The following is a 24,521-nucleotide window of genomic DNA, read 5'->3' on the forward strand; positions in this document are numbered from 1 at the left end:
GGGTGATGGCCAAATGGGGCCGCTTTGGACACCCTGTAAATCATTTAATACCCTTCATCATAGCAAACAATCTAGAACAGGCCTGGGCAATGCAGTTTTGCACATAGTTTTACTTTAAACAGAATATTCAATATATGTTGGCACTGCTTTCCTGTTTGAGTACAAATCATTATTCAAAAATGTTTAAGTGCTTCATTTTTATTCCTGAGATAAACCTGGCTTAATATCCTGTTTAAAAAAAATACTCTGTTACCTTGTTTAATTTGATTGCTGAAAAAGTTCTGCTTTGGTACAAGCTTGTGTTCATACTTGGGGAACCCCATTTAAGAAGACACATTATTATCAGAGATAATTTGTTAAAGTTGCAGGTTATTCATTTTTATGTACTATAACCGTGATTATCTTGAACCTACAAGTTAGGCTCTTGCTTTTTTCTCTTAACATTGTGTCCTAAGTATTGTCCGTAGTGCTACATAATCACAATAATTTCCATGGTTGCATCATAATCCATTGAATGTAAATATCCCAGTTCTTTATCTTTACATTTTCCCATAATTATAAATAACTTTGAGCAGAATATCTTCTAGATTTCTCTATAGTTTTGTATTATTTCCTGAAGATGGACTCTCAGAGATGTTGTATAAAGATGATGAATGTGCTGTAGGCCAGACCTTCTCAAGCTTTGGGGCACACACAGCTCGCTTGTGGATCTGGTGAAATACGGATTCTAACTCAGTAGGTCTGGGGTGGGTCTGACATTCTGTATTTGTGACAGACTCACTGATGCCGAGGCCGCTGCTCAGGTTTCAGACAGTCTCTTAAAGTCCTTGCTGTTATGGCATTAGACCCATTCTACCAAATCTACCAAATCACTGTGCGGTCCGGTTACCTAGGAGCTCGGCCCCTTAGGCCTCAGGAGTATTTTCTCATCAAGAGGAAAGTTTTGAATAGGCTGGTGTCTAGAGACGGTGGGAGCTGTAGCCCCTGCCTTCAACAAAAGCATCTAAACTCACTCCTGGCTGCCATTACACTCACCTGGGGAGGATTTCCCTGGTGGCGCAGTGGTTAAGAATCTGCCTGCTAATGCAGGAGACACGGATTCAAGCCCTGGTGCGGGAAGATCCCACATGCCGCAGAACAACTAAGCCCGTGCGCCACAACTACTGAGCCTGCGCTCTAGAGCCCGCGAGCCACAACTACTGAGCCCACGTGCCACAACTACTGAAGCCCGTGTGCCTAGAGCCCGGGCTCCACAACAAGAGAAGCCACCGCAATGAGAAGCCCGTGCACTGCAGTGAAGAGTAGCCCCCACTCGCCGCAACTAGAGAAAGCCGCGTGCAGCAACGAAGACCCAAAGCAGCCCAAAAAATAATAATAATAAATAAATAAATTATTATTTTTTTAAAAAATAGAATCACCTGGGGAGTCCACACACACACACAGGCACACACACAGGCACGCACGCACGCACACCACTAAGGTCCACTCCAGACCAGTGCAAACAGAATGTCTGACGATGATACCTGGCTACCAGTAGTTTTGAAAACTTCCCAGGTTTTAAAGGTGACTCCTTGTATAGCCGGGGTTGAGCACCGTAGTTCTAAGCCCACAGAAGACCCACCTTACTCACTGAGTTCAACTGTGGTTTAAACCTGACTGGATGGAAAGCTTGGGGTTCACATACTACCCCCGACTCCACACTGTTGACAGTGGATTCAGCACAGCTATGAGTTGTCTTTGCAATTCTAAAAATTAATAACCATAATTTTTAAGAGAAAATAAGGAATTTGTCATTGGCTTCTCTGTCAAGCTCACTTCTCCACAGCACTTACTGTTCCAGCTTTACTGAGTGCCACCAAGCCAAAACCTTACTTTCCCTCTCCCTTCAAAGCTATGCTGTCATCACAGTCATTTGTTTTGCATGCACTCTTTTTTCTTGTGGAACTCAACACATTGTGTTGAAACTCTATTAGCGTGGCCATCACCTTCGTTCAGACCGTGAGCCCCTTGAGACCAGATACAGACTCTGAGGCATCTTTTTATTCCCCCCACCTTGATCAGTGCCTGTCTAGCACGTAGACACCCATTAAGTCATTGTTTCATGAATGAATGAATGAAATAGAATAGATTTTGATCACCTGCAAGCCTGGAAGGTCATTCTCATTGTTGACCTATTCTCATTCTCATACCAGCGTGGTTCTAGCAAGAGCACAGATTGCCTAGATGGTGCCTGGTGCCAACATGGCCTTGGCCCTGGTAGTGTGCAAGATGGCAAACAGAATGCTCAGGGTGCCCTGTGTCCCTGCTGCTTCCCATCTGCTAGAGTAACACCTGCTGTTTCTCTTCGGCAGTTGCCTTTTCAGGACTTGGCTTCACGACGTTTTACTTGGCTGGCAAGCTGCACTGCTTCACCGAGAGTGGGCGGGGGAAGAGCTGGAGGCTCTGTGCTGCCATCCTGCCCCTGTACTGCGCCATGATGATCGCCCTGTCCCGCATGTGCGACTACAAGCATCACTGGCAAGGTGAGTTCCTGCCTGGGGCCCGCCCAGTCCTTGGGCCATCTGCCTCTTTCCTGCAGGGAAGGGCGGAGACATGCACCTACTGGTGAGAGGTAAGTGCCCACTGTGAGAAACCAGAGTAGGCTGAAATGACAGAGCAGACACAGTTTTAAAGAAAATACACCTGTTCAGGTGAGTTCTGGCCTTCATACTGTCCTTGCTGGGGACAGAATCGGAGTTCCTCCCCATCCTTCATGCTCCAGTAGACCCCTCAGGTCCTGCTAGGATGGCAGGCCCTCAGTCACAGACTTAGATGGACTTCCCTGCTGGACCCCTTGCCTCCATCTCAGACTCGATGCCAAGTGGTTGTTGGCTCCTTTCACATCTCAAATCCATCCCACAAGGACATATCTGTCACCATGTCCAGCCCAGAGATGGATGCCAGCAGCCACTGCAAGGCTGAGTGAGGCTTACCTGTATGTATCAGTCCTGGGGTATCTGTGCAAAGTCAAAATAACACAGAACAAGTGAGGGGCTTGTTCCTGGAATAAAACTAAACCATGCCATGCCCCTCTGCAGATCAGCTGCAGCTCTCAGCTTGACTGGACCACAGTAGCATCTGCCACAGCAAGAAAGGGAGCAGAGGCAGAGGCGACGTCCACAGGACATGTGGCCTCCAGGAGCGCAGGCTCTAGGGCCGTGTTTCCCAAAGGCCAATCCTCAGATCACCTGGATCAGGCCACTCACAGCTCGGAACTGGATTCTTGGGGGTGGGTCTGGAGTGGCGGCCAGGGATCTGCATTGTTAACAAGCCAGTTTGTTAATTCTGATGAAGTCTGAGAATTACCATGGAGAGCTCCACTGTGTCAGCTTTCAGCAAACGCACTGAATTAAATGTGCCTAATCCAGCTTCCCTGGACGAATGGCCTTCCACGATTGGTCTGTGGCCTCCCCCTGCTCTTCCTTTCCTGTCTTCCTACTGTCAGCAGGCACCGTTCCCCTCCTCCCCCTTTTCTGACCGCCCTCTTCTCACCTCTTCCCGGGTGTTCCAGTAGTAGTGAGGCTGCAGTTGAGGCTAGAGGTGAGGGAGCTCCTGGTTGGAGGTGCCTTTGCCCCACCTTCTCCGGCCGCCTTGTGCTCCTTCTCTGGCCTCGGCTCCACCCTCCACCCTCCTGGAACTCACGCTCTGGGTGTCATGAGCCTCCAGCTTCAGCCTGGTGGGGGAAGGGGGAAAGGGAGACTGATGCACAGTCTGGACAGGTGGAGGCATCAAGTACTGATTGAGGCCATGCTGATGGGGGCAGTCAGTCGAGGCCCATCAGTCTGGATCCTGAGCCCTCCCTTGTTCTCTGCTTTTATCAGTGACTTGGATGCAGTTCTGGATATAGGAGGCCACATAATGAGAGGGGGGCAGGGAGAGGATCACTGAGCCAACAGCACAAGGGCATAACCATTGCCCCCTTGGGACTAGGAATGTTTTCCTACAGAATCATTGTGGCGCATATGATTAGGGCATTTCCCCATGAGAACTGTTACGGGCTAGATGGCATTTCACGGACTGCTTCTCATTTATCCTTGTAAACTGTAGTTTCTGCTTCTGAACATGGGAACAATAATCCCCCAATATTTCCCAGAGCCGTTTCACAGGCTGAAGGAAATAATGGATCTGAGTGTACTTCGTAAATGAAAATGTATTGCACAAATGTGAATCAGTGTTGTCGTTGCTTAGTGCATCATTTCTAAAGAAGGATGTGTGTGTTTCCCAAACCACTGATTTCGAGGTGGACACGCTTTTGGAACATGGTCTGTTTGTAAGCTATGAATCCCTGGTTTCCACTTTTATTCAGCCACTTAGGATCTGAGAAATGATTAAGGGTTTTAGAGTTGAAGAGATTTGGGCTTCCTCTTGGAAGGTAGTAAGAGCTTTAGGGTAGTGATCTTGTCTTGAAAACCTAAGACGTGAGGTTGGCCTCTATTAAATGCTCTTCTGTTACTCATTACCGAGCTGTGGCTGGCGTGTCATGAAAGGATGCAGGATCACAGCTCTTGGCTTTGGGGAGATGCTGGGCTTCTGATGCAGCTGGTGCACTCGAGGCCTGCTGGCAACAGGGCTTCACACCCATTCTATCCAACTGGCACAGAAAGGAACTTGGAGCAGTAGAGGGAGAATATTAATGCTCTGTGGGCTGATGGGAAAGCAAAGCAAGAGAATGTATGATCAGTGGTGTTTAGGGCCATACTTGGGATGGGGGGGCTCAAACCAAAATTGCATCATGGTAGACTCCTGCAGCCAAAACTGAACGTGCCTCAGTTGGTACAGGTCATGGGTGTGGCCCAACTATCCATTCAGCTGTGCCATCGTCTGTTCAGTTTGTACCCTGGAGTCAGCCAGGAGTGGAGTGTGCCTTTCCTTGGATCCTCTAATGGGCTCTGAGTCAGGCTTATTTCACCTGAATTCCCCTTTATGAGGCCATCCGTCACTGTCTATACCAGTGGTCTCAATGGGGGCAACTGAACCTCCCAGGGGACATTTAGCAATGACTGGAGACATCTTCACAAGTAGAGGTGGTGTTTGTGGTGGGTGCTACTGGCATATGGTAGATAGAGGCCAGGGATGCTATTAAACATCCTACAGTGCACAAGATAGCACCTTCCCCACAGCCCCAAATGTCTGTTTCTGAGGTTGAGAAAGCCTGACCTGTAGCCACATCTCAGCTCCATCTTTCTTTCCCTTATTACGTGTTAAGAAGATGCAATGTTCAGTGAGTGGCAAATTGTATTCATTCAACACTCACTTATTCAGGGAGTAATCAAAGAGGCTGCCAAGGTTTCCAGCTTGGAGAAGGGATGGATAGTGAGGCCTTCGACTGCTGTGCAGGTGGGTGTTTGAGGCAGGATGCCCGACCGAGATTAATAAGTTGTTGCTCTTTGGTGGACTGAGGTGTCCAGTGGCCATGGGCGGGGGTCATCTGTCATGATGAGAATTCACGGGGAGACCCATAGGCAGCAGCACAACCTGAGAACCTCTCATTATAGACTTTAGTTAGCAACATTAATATTACGAGATTTTTATGACTCCATTCCAGTTTTGATTTAAGCAACTGCGCCTGATGTGGAAGGATATCCAGTTACTCGATTACATATTCATATACAGTAAATAGCCCATATCTCAAACGCTTTGCTCTGTTCATTATCATAGTGGTTTTCTGTTATTGACGGCCTTCTGGTCTTTTCTGCCTTTCCAGCTCCACTCCAAACACACAAGTCTGTTGTTTCATTAAGTGAGGAGGGCACAGGCCATGGTCTGGAGGGGCAGTGAAACACTTAGCAGGACCTCTTCAGAAATAAAAGCACTGGCTGGATAATAAATCTTTATCTGGCTAAGGTCCTCCACGTCTTTGTGACATGCTGGCTTTCGGGTCACCCAGAAGCTAGAGAGTCCATGGGTGATGCCAACCACAGGGCCAGTGCTTCACAAAGAAGCTTACCTTTGTGATTAACTGTGTGTTTTCAGAGTTAAAACTTGTGGAACTTCCGTGCTGGGAAGAACATCTGGAGAGAAAAACGCACAGAAAGAACAGAGCGCCTCATTGAACTCTCTTCTGCCCCAACTCACAGTCTTGTGTGTGTGTGGCTTCCAGTCAGTGGACAGTTATCGCTAGAAGGGTCAGGAGTGCATTGTTTTTCTCCATTAGTGGACTTAATAAGGAGCTGCCTCTGCCCTCAGATCCCTGTATCTGCATCCAGGCTTTCCTTGTGTGACTCCAGCTTTCAGGTAGCCTTCTAACCAACACTGATTCTCTAATCATAGGTCATTTGAAGCAGCCCTGAGTGCCTGTGTAGTGTTTCGTCATAAGAAAGAACACCTCCCTCTGAATATGATCCAGGAAACCGTGTCTCAAGGGAGGAGGCAGTCATTTGTTTCCACCCAGCCTGAGGCTGGAATGCATCCATGTCAGTCACAGATACCATGCTTGACTGGGCTGAAAATTTCAGGATGGTGCCATTGCCTTTGCCAGGTTTCTCTGACCGGGCTGTGAAGGGTCTGTGATGTGAAATGAATTTACGTGTAGTTTCCAGTCTCTGCAGATGGGGTGTTTGGGGACAGGGACACTGTGCCCGACTGTACATGAGCCACACTAAAAAGCCAGGTAGAGGCTGCTCCCTCCTCTCCCCCCACATTCACCACACACACACACACACACACACACACACACACACACACAGTTGAGGGACACACACTGTTCACCAGGCCTCCCTCCCTTGGGCTGTCAGAAGCAATCTCTAAATTTTCTAAATGAAGTGACTTGAAAAAGAGACTTTTGGAATGAAACCATTGTTCCCACCAGAACCCACCAGCCTTACATAGAGCAAGAACACTGAGGTTCTCCCTCCGAGATCCCCCGTCATCTCCCCTCATCTTCCCTCTGCAGTCCGCTGTCCTGGGTGGTGGGGTCTGCATTCACACTTGTCTTCAGCTGCCCAATGCTGCTGCTTGGGGTCTGGGGACCTCTGAGCCTTGACTGCCCATGAGCCTGCCCATCTCTGCCTTCATACCCAGGGCATCCCCGAGGGAGGGCTCGAGCGGTCTGCAGCCCCAGGCCGCCCCCTCCCTTTTAATCAGAACCCACTGGACAGAGAGCTTTGGGCCTCAAGAGAGGCTTTCTCAGCCAGGCCCTCTGCCCTCTGCCCTGGCGTCCCTCATTTCTTAGTTCCCAGGGAAGATAGGTTTTGGCTGCTCCCAAGTCTCGTTGACCGCCTGGCTTCATTTATTCCAGGGAAGCTCCCCTCTGTTTGCTGTGATTTTCTCTGGTTTCTTCTGTTGGCTCTATGTTCAGAATAGTTCCAGAATCCAACTTCCTTCTCCCACTGTAGTCCACCCTCACCCGTTGCCTGGGTTATTGCTGAAGCCCTGCTACCATCCTCCCTCCTTCCTCCTTCGCCCCTCACACTGCAGCCAGAACGAACCTTTAAAGCCCTGTCACACGTGGTGCCTCACCTCCGCGAAAAGCCCCTGGTCACTCCCCACTGCTGTCAGCGTCAAAGCCCAGGTCCTGCAGTGGCGTTAAGATCTGGTCCCTCAGTTCCTGCCTCCCTGTTAGTATTCTGCGCTGCCCCTCCTTGTTCATGCCAGTGCTTTCCCACCTCAGGACCTTTGCACTGGCTCTCTCCCGTGCCTGGAATGCTCTTCTCTCAGATGTGTGTGTGGCTCCTTCCCTTCCCCCTCCTAATCTTAGCTTGAGTGAGGCTGTCTTAAGTGACCATTCTGCTGAAATCGCAGCCCGTCCACCACACTTCCTGTGGCTCTCACTTTTGCTCATTTATTGCCACCGTCTGACAAACTAAGTCATTTCTTAGTATTGATTATTGTCCATTCTTATCTACTTGAGTAGGAGTCTGCAAACTTTTTCTGTAAAGGGTCAGATAGTAAGTATCTTAGGCTTTATGTGGGTCATACAGTCTCTGTTGTAGCTCCTCAAGTTGGCAATGGTGGCGTGAAAGCAGCTATAGACAGCATGTAAATGAATGGTGCACATAGTTTGCTGAGCTCTGGACTAGAATATACTCTCTCTGTGTGCAGGGATTTGTGTCTCTTTTGTTGGCATGACACTTAGTAGGTACTTGTGTTAGTTTCCTAGGGCTGCTGTAACAAAGTTCCACAAACTGAGTGGCTTGGAAGAATAGAAATCATCTCATGGTCCTGGAGGCTAGAAGCGGAAAATCAAGGTGTTGGCCAGCCACACTCCCTCTGACACCTGTCCGGGAAAGAGCCTTCCTTGCCTCTTTCAGCTTCTTAGCCCCAGATATTTCTTGGCTTATGGAAGCATAATTCCAGTCTCTGCCTCCATCTTTACATGGTATTTTCATTGTGTTTCTTCACATCATGTTCCCTCCGTGTGTGTCTGTCCCTGTGTCCAAATTTCTCCTTTTTATAAGGACACCAGTCATTATTAGATTAGAGCCCATTCTACTGATCTGATTTTAACCTGCTCATCTTTGTACAGACTGTATATCCAAATAAGGCTATATTCTGAGGTACTGGGGGTTAGGACTTCAGCATATCTTTTGGAGGAACAATTCTTTTTTTTTTTTTTTTGCGGTACGCGGGCCTCTCACCGTTGTGGCCTCTCCCGTTGCGGAACACAGGCTCCAGATGCGCAGGCTCAGTGGCCGTGGCCCACGGGCCCAGCCGCTCCGCAGCATGCAGGATCCTCCCGGACCGGGGCACGAACCCGCATCCCCTGCGTCGGCAGGCGGACTTGCAACCACTGTGCCACCAGGGAAGCCCTGGAGGAACAATTCTTGATACATAACGGTGCTCAATAAATATGTGTGGAATGAATGAATGAATGATTTTGGCTAAATCATATTCCTTTCTTACTAGTATCATTTTTTCTATACACTGGTTTTACTAAAATTATTCTTTGCAAGTTCTTGCTCTTCAAAAAGGAACAAAAGAAGTGAACTTTACAGTTCATCCATTCACTCATTCATTATGTTGCCTGTGTGCCAGGCATTCTCTGATGGAGGCACAGTATTGAGGTAGACAGACTTGGCGCTGCCCTGCCAGCTTACAGTATACCAGGTGGATTGTGCATTCTCTGTGCTATGTAAGTTCTTTTATAGAAACTCAGAGTCACAAAAACAGGACGCTTCATTAGTAGTAGAATAAAAAGAACAGAAACAATCATGTGAGGTTGTTGAGTTATCCAGAGCTGGTATTTACCCTAGGGTCTTGGGTCATAGAGCCCAAGGCACACAAGGTCCCAAGTCACACCAGCTGAGTGATGTTGGATGTTGCCATGGCAACAGAGAGGGATGTGTTCCTCCCAAGGACTTGACAGCACATCTTCAGAAGCCTTTCTGCTTGTTTGTGTCAGAGCAGGTGATCAGGGCTGGCACTCAGTAGGCCAGACTCCATGAGACCCTTTCCTGTCCTTTGACCTCATGAGAAGGGGTTGGGGTCATGCCCATTTTATGGGTAAGGATTCAAATCCAGGTTGCCTGATTCAAAGTCTAGCCCTCTTTCTACTACCATTGGAGCATACTAGGTGTTGATTCTAACCTCCCCTTTTAAATAGCTTTGTTGAGGTATAATTCATAACTCATAATTCATAAATTCTCCCTTTTAAAGTGCACAGTTCAGAGGTTTTTAGTATCTTCAGAGTTGTACAACCATCACCACCATCCAATTCCAGAAAATGTTCGTATCTTCCATCCACTGCAGCCCCTGGCAGCCATGAATGTACTTTCTTTCTCTGGATCTCCCTCTTCTGGACATTGCATATTCTGGGCATCACACAATATGTGGCCTTTTGTGGCTGGTGGTGTCTGTTCTTTAGTGCATCTTGTAAATGTTATTCAGTGCATCTCAGTTCACCAAACATTTACTGAATGTCTGCTGGGCTCTGGGGAAATGAAGGTGAGGCAGTCAAGGTGCGAGTCAACACCGAGAGGTAGATGTGGGCTGAGAGGTGCACAGGCAGCAGCCCAGAGAGCCAGTGGGGACCCTGGTCCAGGCTGAGGGGACGTGGAACACCCTTCTTTTCCAGCCCACACCAGAAGCCTAGTCAACTTACGTCCTATAGACTTATAATGACACCACCCCCTGAGAGAAGATGGACCTTCCTTCAGTTTCTCAGACTTGCCACGCCCCTTCCTTCCTCCTCCCTGCCTCCACTTCCCCCTCCCCTGGCTTCACACCTGGTTATCCTGCAGGGCTGGCTGGTGGGTCTTGGCCTCAGTGAAACTCCCCCGGTCCAGACAAGCCAGGGCACTCTGCTGGCTGATCTCACAGACCCACCTTCTCCCTCATGGCGCGCACTATAGCTGCAGCTCACTGATATGACTGTCACTTCCCCTAGGACTGGGAACATGTCTGTTTTGTTCAGCCTCGTGTCCTAGGACCGGGCATCACGCCTGACACCTGATCCCCATGCAACATACGTGATGGATGAATGACATGAAGGCTGAGTGAGGAGACTGCAGCATGTGTACTCCGGGGACACGGAGCTCCACATGTGCCCCCACTGAATCACAGCCCCACCCCGTCCCATGCTACCATATTTGGGGTGAAGGCAATCCCAAGTAGTTTCTTTCCCTAATAAAGGCCCACTTGTCCCCTGCCTGCTTTTCTGTCAGCACACGCTCTACAGAATGTGAATGTGATTTCATCAAGTGGCACTTGGTGGCATTCTCTCTCATAAAGTAAGTCATTTTGTAAATCTTGTTCACCACCTTTGTGATAAACAAAGCCCCGGATGACTGTGCTGAGAAGGCGCCTTCGCTAGACCTTTCATTGCCCTGGTTCCTTCTGATAACTGTGGTGGCACCTATGATACCACTTTTTATTCATGCCATTAAATGGGAAAACAACATTGACAGCAATCACCATTCTCTGGCTGCTGCCGCACCAGTCAGCCTGGGGAACATATACTCAGAATGATTTGATGTCTTTTGGTCAGTGATGCACCTAATAAAATGCCTTGTCACAGAAAATAGAAAGTCAAATGGCATTATTTGTAGGTTTTGCTGTGTGATCTGTTCAGTAGTCAGTGGCTTAAATGCAGTTGTCCTGGATCATTTCAGATACTAATAAAAATAACACCCTGTGGGGCTGTTCTCTGGGGCTATTGGAAAAACAAAACAATAGTGTGACTCTAAGACCTTGAACTGGAAAAAGCCCTGGCACATTTCACAGGCTGCTGGCCACAGGCTTTGTGAAGAGTTTCTCAATTTAAGGAATTTGATTTAATCGCATTAATTATGCCTTGTGACTCCACTGAGGAATTCATAGTACATATCACTTTCCAGTTTCTTGGGTGACAAATGTTTTCTAAGTTCACGCGTTTATTTAAAATGCTGTGAAAGTTTGGCCATGCTAAAGAGATGACAACTGTAGACGGCTGAGTTGGTGTGTGAGAAGAAGGATGGGGAAGGACTAGAAAGCCCCCAGTAGTGCCGGAGAGGAACGGAGGAACAGTGGTAGACACTATTTTTTTAGACAATGTATTTTAAGGTCTTGTTTTGTGTTGTGCTCTGGGATATACTGCTCAGAAGCAGTTCTCATTAAATCATTGTCACGACTCAATGACGTGGATATTGAAATTTGCGTTTGAGAGCTAGGGAGACTGAGGCTCCGAGGTGCAGTGACTTGCCCTGGTCAGGGCTGCAGCGTCTTTGTCGAGGATTCCTCAGCTGGGAGGATTCTCAGGCCGGGGGTGAGAGTAGATGCTGGATACCTTACCACGGCCCCAGATGCCTGCTCTGGGAGCAAGAATGGGCCCCTGGGTCTCACTGATGTCTCTCCGATGGTCCTCTCCTCCCCTACTACCTTGGAGACTACTCACCAGGGCTGAGTGGCCACTAATCTGTTTGCCTCGCTTTTCTGCCAGGTGGTGGCCACAGTCACACCGTGTTTGTAGCTACAGTTATTCATTCTCTCTCTGACCTGTTAGAATGACCTTTGTTTGTAAGAGATGTTTTATCCCAATCAGGAATAGGACCTACTTTCTGGATATGCCTTGGCAGTTTCCAAATGATCTGAAGGCAGTCTCAGTAGGCTGACCCTGGGGACCAAATTCCTGGGACACTCACATGAGAAGGCCTCTCAGCGGCCACGCACTTGCTCCTAATGAGGGAACTGAGGCCCAGAGAGGGGAACGGGGCCCACACAGGACACCACAGGACACCACAGGACAGTAACCAGAATCTAGCCCCCAGTTACTGTGCACGTATTCATTCATCTACTTCCTTCCACCAACTTAATTCTGCGTAAGGTGAGCAAAGTGCTGTTCCAGGCACTGAGGAATCAACAGCCAATGACCCAGACAGAGGCCCCTGCCCTGGTGGAGTGTAGAGTCCAGTGTTAAACATTACATCATTGCACAGCTCGGAACTATTTGCCATTCTTATCCCCCGGGGGCTAATGAAAGTGTATCCCTGGGAGACAGGGTCTAGTCTGGAGGTCAGGTGATGCATCCTTGCACAAGGATGTTGAGTTGAGCTTGGAAGGATGAGTAGAAATTGAATAGGTGAGATGAAGGGAAGGGATTCCCAGGATGGAAGGGGAGAAGTGGGAGGAAGCAGAACTATTGGAGAAACAGAAGGAAGATGGTGGCTGCAGCAGAGTCAGGGGACGGGGATGGCTGAGAGGTTGGCAGGACCAGGTATGTGGCTTTGAAGGCCGTAGGGGCTTAATCAAGTCCCTAAGAGCAGTGGGAAGGCATCTAATCAGACAGATAACCTCATCTATTGTTATGGAATATGATGTTATGGAAAAACCCAAACAAACTTTTTGGCCAACCCAATATTTGCACTTGGGAAACAATCCCTAGCATCTGTGTCCACCCTCAGATGCCAAAGCAGGGTCTGGGCACCTGTTCTGCACACAGTGGACCTTCATTCTGCCATCATAGGAATGCCTGTGTTCCTTACCTGTTTTTTTTTTTTTCTGCTTTATAACCAAGTGAATCAGTCATACATATACATCTGTTCCCCCATCCCTTCCCTCTTGCGTCTCCCTCCCTCCCACCCTCCCTATCCCACCCCTCCAGGCGGTCACAAAGCACCGAGCTGATCTCCCTGTGCTATGCGGCTGCTTCTCACTAGCTATCTACCTTACGTTTGGTAGTGTATATATGTCCATGCCTCTCTCTCGCTTTGTCACAGCTTAGCCTTCCCCCTCCCCATGTCCTCAAGTCCATTCTCAAGTAGTTCTGTGTCTTCATTCCTGTTTTACCCCTAGGTTCTTCATGACATTTTTTTTTAATTCCATATATATATGTTACCATACGGTATTTGTCTTTCTCCTTCTGACTTACTTCACTCTGTATGACAGACTCTAGGTCTATCCACCTCATTACAAATAGCTCAGTTTCGTTTCTTTTTATGGCTGAGTAATATTCCATTGTATATATGTGCCACATCTGCTTTATCCATTCATCTGATGATGGACACTTAGGTTGTTTCCATCTCTGGGCTATTGTGAATAGAGCTGCAATGAACATTTTGGTACATGTCTCTTTTTGAATTATGGTTTTCTCAGGGTATATGCCTAGTAGTGGGATTGCTGGGTCATATGGTAGTTCTATTTTTAGTTTTTTAAGGAACCTCCATACTGTTCTCCATAGTGGCTGTACCAATTCACATTCCCACCAGCAGTGCAAGAGTGTTCCCTTTTCTGCACACCCTCTCCAGCATTTATTGTTTCTAGATTTCTTGATGATGGCCATTCTGACTGGTGTGAGATGATATCTCATTGTAGTTTTGATTTGCCTTTCTCTAATGATTAATGATGTTGAGCATTCTTTCATGTGTTTGTTGGCAGTCTGTCTATCTTCTTTGGAGAAATGTCTATTTAGGTCTTCTGCCCATTTTTGGATTGGGTTGTTTGTTTTTTTGCTATTGAGCTGCATGAGCTGCTTATAAATTTTGGAGATTAATCCTTTGTCAGTTGCTTCATTTGCAAATATTTTCTCCCATTCTGAGGGTTGTCTTTTGGTCTTGTTTATGGTTTCCTTTGCTGTGCAAAAGCTTTGAAGTTTCATTAAGTCCATTAAGTGTTCTGCCTATGTTTTCCTCTAAGAGTTTGATAGTTTCTGGCCTTACATTTAGGTCTTTAATCCATTTTGAGCTTATTTTTGTGTTTGGTGTTAGGGAATGATCTAATCTCATACTTTTACATGTCCCTGTCCAGTTTTCCCAGCACCACTTATTGAAGAGGCTGTCCTTTCTCCACTGTACATTCCTGCCTCCTTTATCAAAGATAAGGTGACCATATGTGCGTGGGTTTATCTCTGGGCTTTCTATCCTGTTCCATTGATCTATCTTTTTGTTTTTGTGCCAGTACCACACTGTCTTGATTACTGTAGCTTTGTAGTATAGTCTAAAGTCAGGGAGCCTGATTCCTCCAGCTCCGTTTTTCGTTCTCAAGATTGCTTTGGCTATTCGGGATCTTTTGTTTTTCCAAACAAATTTTGGAATTTTTTGTTCTAGTTCTGTGAAAAATGCCAGTGGTAGTTTGATAGGGATTGCATTGAATCTGTAGATTGCTTTGGGTAGTAGAGTCATTTTCACAATATTGATTCTTCCAATCCAGGAGCATGGTATATCTCTCCATCTATTTGTATCATCTTTAATTTCTTTCATCAGTGTCTTATAATTTTCGGCATACAGGTCTTTTGTCTCCTTAGGTAGGTTTATTCCTAGATATTTTATTCTTTTTGTTGCAATGGTAAATGGGAGTGTTTTCTTGATTTCACTTTCAGATTTTTCATCATTAGTGTACAGGAATGCCAGAGATTTCTGTGCATTAATTTTGTATCCTGCTACTTTACCAAATTCATTGATTAGCTCTAGTAGTTTTCTGGTAGCATCTTTAGGATTCTCTATGTATAGTATCATGTCATCTGCAAACAGTGACAGCTTTACTTCTTCTTTTCCAATTTGGATTCCTTTTATTTCCTTTTCTTCTCTGATTGCTGTGGCTAAAACTTCCAAAACTAAGTTGAATAAGAGTGGTGAGAGTGGGCAGCCTTGTCTTGTTCCTGATCTTAGTGGAAATGGTTTCAGTTTTTCACCATTGAGGACGATGTTGGCTGTGGGTTTGTCATATATGGCCTTTATTATGTTGAGGAAAGTTCCCTCTATGCCTACTTTCTGCAGGGTTTTTATCATAAATGGGTGTTGAATTTTGTCGAAAGCTTTCTCTGCATCTATTGAGATGATCATATGGTTTTTCTCCTTCAATTTCTTAATATGGTGTATCACATTGATTGATTGGCGTATATTGAAGAATCCTTGCATTCCTGGAATAAACCCCACTTGATCATGGTGTATGATCCTTTTAATGTGCTGTTGGATTCTGTTTGCTAGTATTTTGTTGAGGATTTTTGCATCTATGTTCATCAGTGATATTGGCCTGTAGTTTTCTTTCTTTGTGACATCCTTGTCTGGTTTTGGTATCAAGGTGATGGTGGCTTTGTAGAATGAGTTTGGGAGTGCTCCTCCCTCTGCTATATTTTGGAAGAGTTTGAGAAGGATAGGTGTTAGCTCTTCTCTAAATGTTTGATAGAATTCGCCTGTGAAGCCATCTGGTCCTGGGCTTTTGTTTGTTGGAAGATTTTTTATCACAGTTTCAATTTCAGTGCTTGTGATTGGTCTATTCATATTTTCTATTTCTTCCTGATTCAGTCTTGGCAGGTTGTGCATTTCTAAGAATTTGTCCATTTCTTCCAGGTTGTCCATTTTATTGGCATAGAGTTGCTTGTAGTAATCTCTCATGATCCTTTGTATTTCTGCAGTGTCAGTTGTTACTTCTCCTTTTTCATTTCTAATTCTACTGATTTGAGTCTTCTCCCTTCTTTTCTTGATGAGTCTGGCTAATGGTTTGTCAATTTTGTTTATCTTCTCAAAGAACCAGCTTTTAGTTTGGTTGATCTTTGCTATTGTTTCCTTCATTTCTTTTTCATTTATTTCTGATCTGATCTTTATGATTTCTTTCCTTCTGCTAACTTTGGGGGTTTTTTGTTCTTTCTCTAATTGCTTTAGGTGCAGGGTCAGGTTGTTTACTCAAGATGTTTCCTGTTTCTTAAGGTGGGATTGTATTGCTATAAACTTCCCCCTTAGAACTGCTTTTGCTGCATCCCATAGGTTTTGGGTCATCGTGTCTCCATTGTCATTTGTTTCTAGGTATTTTTTAATTTCCTCTTTGATTTCGTCAGTGATCACTTCGTTATTGAGTAGTGTATTGTTTAGCCTCCATGTGTTTGTATTTTTTACAGATCTTTTCCTGTAATTGATGTCTAGTCTCATAGCATTGTGGTTGGAAAAGATACTTGATACAATTTCAATTTTCTTAAATTTACCAAGGCTTGGGCTTCCCTGGTGGCGCGGTGGTTGAGGGTCCGCCTGCGGATGCAGGGGAGGCGGGTTCGTGCCCCGGTCCGGGAGGGTCCCGCGTGCCGTGGAGCGGCTGGGCCCGTGAGCCATGGCCGCTGAGCCTGCGTGTCCGGAGCCTGTGGTCCACAGCGGGAGAGGCCGCAGCAGTGAGAGGCCCGCATACCGCAAAAAAAAAAAAAAATTTACCAAGCCTTGATTTGTGACCCAAGATATGATCTATCCTGGAGAATGTTCCATGAGCACTTGAGAAAAATGTGTATTCTGTTGTTTTTGGATGGAATGTCCTATAAATATCAATTAAGTCCATCTTGTTTAATGTATCATTTAAAGCTTGTGTTTCCTTATTTATTTTCATTTTGGATGATCTGTCCATTGGTGAAAGTGGGGTGTTAAAGTCCCCTACTATGAGTGTGTTACTGTCGATTTCCCCTTTTATGGCTGTTAGTATTTGCCTTATGTATTGAGGTGCTCCTATGTTGGGTGCATAAATATTTACAATTGTTATATCTTCTTCTTGGATCGATCCCTTGATCATTATGTAGTGTCCTTCTTTGTCTCTTCTAATAGTCTTTATTTTAAAGTCTATTTTGTCTGATATAAGAATTGCTACTCCAGCTTTCTTTTGATTTCCATTTGCATAGAATATCTTTTTCCATCCCCTTACTTTCAATCTGTATGTGTCTCTAGGTCTGAAGTGGGTCTCTTGTAGACAGCATATATATGGGTCTTGTTTTTGTATCCATTCAGCCAATCTGTGTCTTTTGGTGGGAGCATTTAGTCCATTTACATTTAAGGTAATTATTGATATGTATGTTCCTATTCCCATTTCCTTAATTGTTTTGGGTTCGTTATTGTAGGTATTTTCCTTCTGTTGTGTTTCTTGCCTAGAGAAGTTCCTTTAGCATTTGTTGTAAAGCTGGTTTGGTGGTGCTGAACTCTCTCAGCTTTTGCTTGTCTGTAAAGGTTTTAATTTCTCCATCAAATCTGAATGAGATCCTTGCTGGGTAGAGTAGTCTTGGTTGCAGGTTTTTCTCCTTCATCACTTTAATTATGTCCTGCCACTCCCTTCTGGCTTGTAGAGTTTCTGCTGAGAGATCAGCTGTTAACCTGATGGGGATTCCCTTGTGTGTCACTTGTTGTTTTTCCCTTGCTGCTTTTAATATGATTTCTTTGTGTTTAATTTTTGACAGTTTGATTAATATGTGTCTTGGCGTATTTCTCCTTGGATTTATTCTGTATGGGACTCTCTGTGCCTCCTGGACTTGATTAACTATTTCCTTTCCCATATTAGGGAAGTTTTCAACTATAATCTCTTCAAATATTTTCTCAGTCCCTTTCTTTTTCTCTTCTTCTTCTGGAACCCCTATAATTCAAATGTTGGTGCGTTTAATGTTGTCCCAGAGGTCTCTGAGACTGTCCTCTGTTCTTTTCATTCTTTTTTCTTTATTTTGCTCTGCATCAGTTATTTCCACTATTTTATCTTCCACCTCACTTATCTGTTCTTCTGCCTCAGTTATTCTGCTATTGATCCCATCTAGAGTATTTTTCATTTCATTTATTGTGTTTTAAATCAATGCTTGATTCATCTTTAGTTCTTCTAGGTCCTTGTTAACTGTTTCTTGCATTTTGTCTGTTCTATTTCCAAGATTTTGGATCTTGGAAATAGAATCTTGGATCATCTTTACTATCATTATTCTGAATTCTTTTTCAGGTAGACTGCCTATTTCCTCTTCATTTGTTAGGTCTGGTGAGTTTTTATCTTGCTCCTTCTCCTGCTGTGTGTTTTTCTGTCTTCTCATTTTGCTTATCTTACTGTGTTCAGGGTCTCCTTTTTGCAGGCTGCAGGTTCGTAGTTCCCGTTGTTTTTGGTGTCTGTCCCCAGTGGCTAAGGTTGGTTCAGTGGGTTGTGTAGGCTTCCTGGTGGAGGGGACTAGTGCCTGTGTTCTGGTGGATGAGGCTGGATCTTGTCTTTCTGGTGGACAGGTCCACGTCTGGTGGTGTATTTTGGGGTGTCTGTGGACTTTTTATGATTTTAGGCAGCCTCTCTGCTAATGGGTGGTGTTGTGTTCCTGTCTTGCTAGTTGTTTGGCATAGGGTGTCCAGCACTGTAGCTTGCTGGTCGTTGAGTGAAGCTGGGTGCTGGTGTTGAGATGGAGATCTCTGGAAGATTTTTGCCGTTTGATATTATGTGGAGCTGGGAGGTCTCTTGTGGACCAGTGTCCTGAAGTTGGCTCTCCCACCTCAGAGGCACAGCACTGACTCCTGGCTCCTCAATTTGGGATGATTCGTTGTCTATTCATGTATTCCACAGATGCAGGGTACATCAAGTTGATTGTGGAGCTTTAATCCGCTGCTTCTGAGGCTGCTGGGAGAGATTTCCCTTTCTCTTCTTTGTTCTCACAGCTCCCGGGTCTCAGCTTTGGATTTGGCCCCACCTCTCCGTGTAGGTCGCCGGAGGGCGTCTGTTCTTCACTCAGACAGGACAGGGTTAAAGGAGCAGCTGCTTTGGGGACTCTGGCTCACTCAGGCCGGGGGGCAGAGAGGGGCACGGAGTGCGGGTGGAGCCTGCAGCGGCAGAGGCCCGCGTGACGTTGCACCAGCCCGAGGCGCGCCGTGCGTTCTCCCAGGGAAACCGTCCCTGGATCCCGGGACCCCGGCAGTGACGGGCTGCACAGGCTCCCCGGAAGGGGGGCGTGGACAGTGACCTGCGCTCGCACACAGGCCTCGTGGCGGCGGCAGCAGCCCCAGCATCCCACGCCCGTCTCTGGGGTCCGCGCTTTTAGCCGCGCCTCGCGCCCATCTCTGGAGCTCCTCCAAGCAGCGCTCTTAACCCCCTCTCCTCGCGCACCAGGAAACCAAGAGGGAAGAAAAAGTCTCTTGCCTCTTCGGCAGCTTCAGAGTTTTCCCGGACTCCCTCCCGGCTAGCTGTGGCGCATTAGCCCCTTCAGGCTGTGTTCACGCCGCCAACCCCAGTCCTCTCCCTGCGCTCCGACTGAAGCCCGAGCCTCAGCTCCCAGCGCCGCCCGCCCTGGCGGGCGAGCAAACAAGCCTCTCGGGCTGGTGAGTGCCGGTTGGCACCAATCCTCTGTGCGGGAATCTCTCCACTTTGCCCTACCCAGGTACGTGGGGAGTTTCTTGCCTTTTGGGAGGTCTGAGGTCTTCTGCCAGCGTACAGTAGGTGTTCTGTAGGAGTTGTTCCACGTGTAGCTGTATTTCTGGTGTATCTGTGGGGAGGAAGGTGATCTCCGCGTCTTACTCTTCCGCCATCTTCCCTGGAAGTGCTCCTTACCTGTTTTGATGCTGTTTATAAATAAAATTACATGCACTAAATTACTATATTTATTTGAAAGAGCTTAAAGCTATTTATTATAGTGATTTTAAACGTTTTACTCTTAGTCTAGTAAAAATGCTGAAGGTAGAAGCAATTCTTCTAAAGGTAATAAAATACCAAAATATTGTCGTTTTCCTCAGAGATGATCCCCGTTATTCTAGATGGAGCCAGAATACCTATCACAAAAGGGCTGATAAGTGGGGTGCAGATATCTAAGGGTTGAACAGTTTGTTTCCTTGGAAGATATATTTCTTTGACAGCCACCCCAAATTCCCCTGCAGGAGACACAGGAGAGTCAGCTTGTGACTTAAACTGAGGTCAGTACACAGTGTGTGGCTTACTGGGAAGGGTCTGGAGACTTAACATCCCCGACACTGGTAAAGGAAAGCTGTTGTCCCCCATCTGAACCCAGGTGCACTGCCCTTCGGTCATGGCCTGCTGTGTTCTGAAAGCTGGGACAACAGAAAGCTTGGGATGAACCTGCCAGGGTTTGAGCACAGCCTTGAGAAGCAGTGCAGGTCAGAGTCGGGACACCAGAGTTCAAGACCAGTTCCATCATTAACGAGGGGTGGGGCCATGGAAAGTTTGTTGGCCTCTCTGAGCCTGAATTTCTTCTGTAAAATGGGGCTGATGCTCCCTGCCCATAGCAAGTGTGGGCGATTCAACAAGGTAATGAAGGTGAAAGTGGAAACCCCCAAATGGAGGATGACAGTTCAGCCTGGCAGCGACCTTCATGAGAGTGCAAAGTTTCTCTTATCAGGGGAGGTCTTCCATTATTTTAGGACCTTTTTGGCAAGAATAACCCATAGTCAGTTTAAAGGGCATGCATGCACATGACACACACATGCACACACACACACAAACACACACAGTGAAGATTGTTGGGATGGGCTGCTTTCATGGGGTCTCTACTGGGAACCAGCTGAATGCCTTTTTTGGCAAGGGGCCGCCATAGAGGTGGTGAAGAGGCCTGTTTCACCCGCAGATACCCTCTCCTGCCTTGTCTGCTCCCCCAGCACCCTCCAACTTGACAAAATCTGCAGCTTTTTGGAGGCATTGGGCCCCTCCCTCCGGGACTGTCGAGTTTGCCAATCCTGGTGTATCATAAAATGTTTCATTCACTTTGTGACTCAGAAGTTTCATTTCATCCCTGGGAAATCACTGACTGTGAGGCCCCACTGGGTTTCTGTGGTGCACTGGCAGTGTTGCAGGAGTCCAGTGGGAACTTGCTAAAGGAAAAGAAATGACAGCCCCTGAGGGTATCCAGATCCCATGGAGATGGCCGGAATTCTTCCAGAATTTGGAATTGATTTTCAAAATCAAGAAGGCAAATCTGAGTTCATGCTGTGTTCAGCTGCATATTCTATAAAGAGAAGACTCAAGTACACGTTTAAAAGGGATGTTTAAGTTCTAAAATGATAAGAGTTTGCAGAGGCCGCAAGATCTATAGATCCAGTGAGGCTTCTCTTTGCTTTAGTCTTTCAGGGAGTCCAATCAGCAAACCAGTCACTGCAGCTGGTAGGAAAAGTGCTTTCTGGAAAACATAACTGGCCACATTTGAATGAATCATAACGCATTTCTCCCGGTTCTGCTCTTCTGTCCTAGATTCTTTTGTTGGTGGAGTCATTGGCCTCATTTTTGCCTACATTTGCTACAGACAGCACTACCCACCTCTGGCCAACACAGCTTGTCACAAACCGTACGTCAGCCTACGAGTCCCGCCGTCGCTGAAGAAAGATGAGAGGCCCACGGCCGACAGCGCAGCCAGCCTGCCCCCTGAGGGGATCACCGAGGGCCCCGTATGACTGGGACCTCGGAGGATGGACGCTGAGCCCAGGCCACGCTCTACCACCTGTCATAACACGGTAGAAGAGGTTTTCTGTAGTGTGTTCCTCATCAGTTGTTTCTCCAACTTATCCTTCTGCTTCCATTTTGCTGACGGTGTTCCTGCTACTTTAAATGTCTACTTTCAGCTCTCCTGAATTTGCAGGGGAAGGACCCAGGAACATTCTCTTGAGAGACCTGTGGGTTTGGAAGGAGGCTGCAAGGGTGGGCGGGCGCAGCTTGGTCGATTCCTCCATCTGAAATGTTTTCTATCTCAGCCACCGTCCGATGATTTCATGGTTGTAAAGCGTAATAAAATGTCCCACCTGGAAGACGTGGTGTTGGCCGTGCAGCGCACAAGTCATTCGGGGCCGCAGTGAGTCTCACATCCGCCGCCGGGTGAGCAGCTGGCCCAGCGCTAGCTCTGGCTGTGGTCGTTCTAGGTGTGGAGCTGGGGGCAAAGGCTGAGAACTTTCACAACAGTCAGCCACAGCTTATGTCTCTGAAATGGACTTGCAACTTGGAGATACAGCCTTAGTATCTCCAGGGCTTTTTGCATCGTTGAATCTAGAAGGAAGTGAGATGAATAAGCTCACGCATAGGCTTCCACCAAACACGATGCAAATAAAGATTCCAAGCATGGGGAGGGGGTCACTGCAGTTTTCTGAGGGCCCTGGCTACCGTATCCTTTCAAGGGAACGGCTGGGTGACGATGGAGTAAGAAGCAGCCTCCAGGTAGGAGTTCTTCCCCTGTAGGATCCCAGTGCTTGAAAGCTTCTTCAGGCGGTGGCGGCACGTCCCCATTCCTATCTGGCAGGTGGCGTTACAGCATGATGGGGCGCGGCAGAAGGTGCCAGAGCACAGTCAGCAGTGTGCTGTCTCTTGCTCAGCTCTTCGAACTGTTTAAAAGCGGCCAGTCGAGGGCTTCCCTGGTGGCGCAGTGGTTGAGAGTCCGCCTGCCGATGCAGGGGACACGGGTTCGTGCCCCGGTCCGGGAGGATCCCACATGCCGCGGAGCGGCTGGGCCCGTGAGCCATGGCCGCTGAGCCTGCGCGTCCGGAGCCTGTGCTCCGCAGCGGGAGAGGCCACAGCAGTGAGAGGCCCGCGTACCGCAAAAAAAAAAAAAAAAAAAAAAAAAGGCGGCCAGTCGAGAACCGTCTTTAAGTCTCAGTACAGAGCCTGCTGCTCCTCAGCCGGCTGGTTCTCTTCAAAGCAGCAGGTGTCCCTCCGTTCAGTTCTGGTCACGCGCCCCAAGTGGTTCTCCAGATTGCTGGGCCTGCTGCGATGCGAAGCGTTTCTGGTGTCTGAAGACTGTCACTTCCCAGCAGTCCATGGAACAGACTGCATTTGGAAAGACTCGAGTGGCTGGAGAAGTGGTCACCTGCATAGCTCTGCCCTGGGTGTGCCCGTTGGAACCATCAGGATGTCTGTGATCAGCCACGTCCGCTGCGGGCTCAGCCTGGAAGTGTGTGAAGACCTTATCCAATGAGCCCCAGTGCAGCCCTCCTGCTGTGGTCCTTCCAAACCTGTGTCTGCACCGAGCCAGGGAGCCACCATCCTGTTGTGGGGTCGGGGGAGCGGAAGTCTTGAAGTGACATCCTTCCAAAGTCAGATGTTTTTAAATTGCAGCAGTTACACTCACAAGCAACTTTGAAAACACATGTGAGATACTTTAAACGCTAAGTCATAGCAATTCATGAGACATCATTTTAAACCCAGAGCCGAAATTCATGTAAAATTTTAAACAATATTCTGATCTAACTAAAAATTTCGTCATTTTCAAAATAAAGTCAAAAATAAAAATGCAGGAAAAGGAGCCTTTGCTACCTACTGTTTTAAAAAAGAACACCCAGTGCAGCCCGTATACTTCTTTGATTCCGGTTTTCCCCATACTCTGCATAGCAAGCAGAATGAAAGTGAGAGAGTTAACACTTCACTTAATGATGACAAAATTCTGGACCGTGAAATGTAAATTTAATATAAACACATTTAAAGATAAATGGAAGGACTCTGAAAAGTAACAAAGAACAGAACGTTGTTAATGCTGATGATTATTCAGTTGAAAGTCCTGAGACAGGTCATGTAAATGCTTTCATTAAATTGTAATTAAAATCACAAAGGGCGTAATAACCTGAAGTGTGTGGCAGGATCCTTAGGAGACATAATTAACAGTACGAGCCAGTTCACAAAAGGCAGGTGTTTTTGTGGATCCATATATTTTAATTTCACGCTCCATTAAGGTGAAGGAAATGCGACATCGCGAGGCACTAATAAAATGGCCAGGAATGAAGGCATTTGTTCCCCAGCCCCCGGTCTGTTTTGGATGTGAGGGGTTACTAATCCAGTCTCTGTCAAAGCAAGTTGCAGACGGTGCAAACGGAGCCCAGCTTGAAAGCTGTGGTTCGCAAGACTCTTCTTCCCTCCCGGAGTGAGCGTGCTCAGAGTCCCTCTACACTGGCCAGCGCTGTGTCCTCTGTCCTGTGGCCAGCCCAGAAGTAAGGGGGCTTGGAAGGGAGAGTCCCCAGCATTTTCCCCTGTCGCCTTTCTCCAGGTCCTCAGGTTACCTGTACATGGGGGTGGGGTGGTTTCCTTGTTCATTTTATTTTATTTTATTTTAGTATTTCATTTTTGGCTGTGTTGTGTCTTTGTTGCTGCATGCGGGCTCTTCTCTAGTTGCAGTGCGCGGGCTTCTCGTTGCAGTGGCTTCTCTTGTTGCGGAGCACGGGCTCTAGGCATGCGGGCTTTAGTAGTTGCGGCACGTGGGCTCAGTAGTTGTGGCTCGTGGGCTCTAGAGCGCAGGCTCACTAGCTGTGGCGCTCGGGCTTAGTTGCTCCGCAGCATGGGGGATCTTCCCGGACCAGGGCTCAAACCCGCGTCCCCTGCATTGGCAGGCGGATTCCCAGCCACTGAGCCACCAGGGAAGTCCCCCTTGTTCTCTTAATTACTGATTCCCTGGTGCCACCCTG

General features: G+C 47.1%; 1 protein-coding gene across 4 annotated transcripts in view; it reads left to right on the forward strand.

Annotated features, from left to right (window-relative positions):
* PLPP4 (phospholipid phosphatase 4) overlaps positions 1-21,536 on the forward strand; it is a gene marked incomplete at both ends in the record, with an annotated part of 129,925 nt that extends 108,389 nt beyond the window's left edge. For 2 of the 4 annotated variants that reach the window (XM_079712899.1, XM_079712901.1), the window contains 2 exons: positions 2,352-2,522; positions 21,337-21,536. In XM_079712899.1, the coding sequence (XP_079569025.1) occupies positions 2,352-2,522; positions 21,337-21,536 (371 nt within the window). Of the gene's footprint in view, positions 1-2,351; positions 2,523-21,336 lie in introns of those variants that run through there. The other 2 variants (XM_079712900.1, XM_079712902.1) reach the window with 2 other exon arrangements.
* Positions 21,537-24,521: the final 2,985 nt, after the last annotated feature.

This window comes from Hyperoodon ampullatus (genome assembly GCF_949752795.1).
Source record: "Hyperoodon ampullatus genome assembly, chromosome: 1".
NCBI classification, from domain to species: domain Eukaryota; kingdom Metazoa; phylum Chordata; class Mammalia; order Artiodactyla; family Ziphiidae; genus Hyperoodon; species Hyperoodon ampullatus.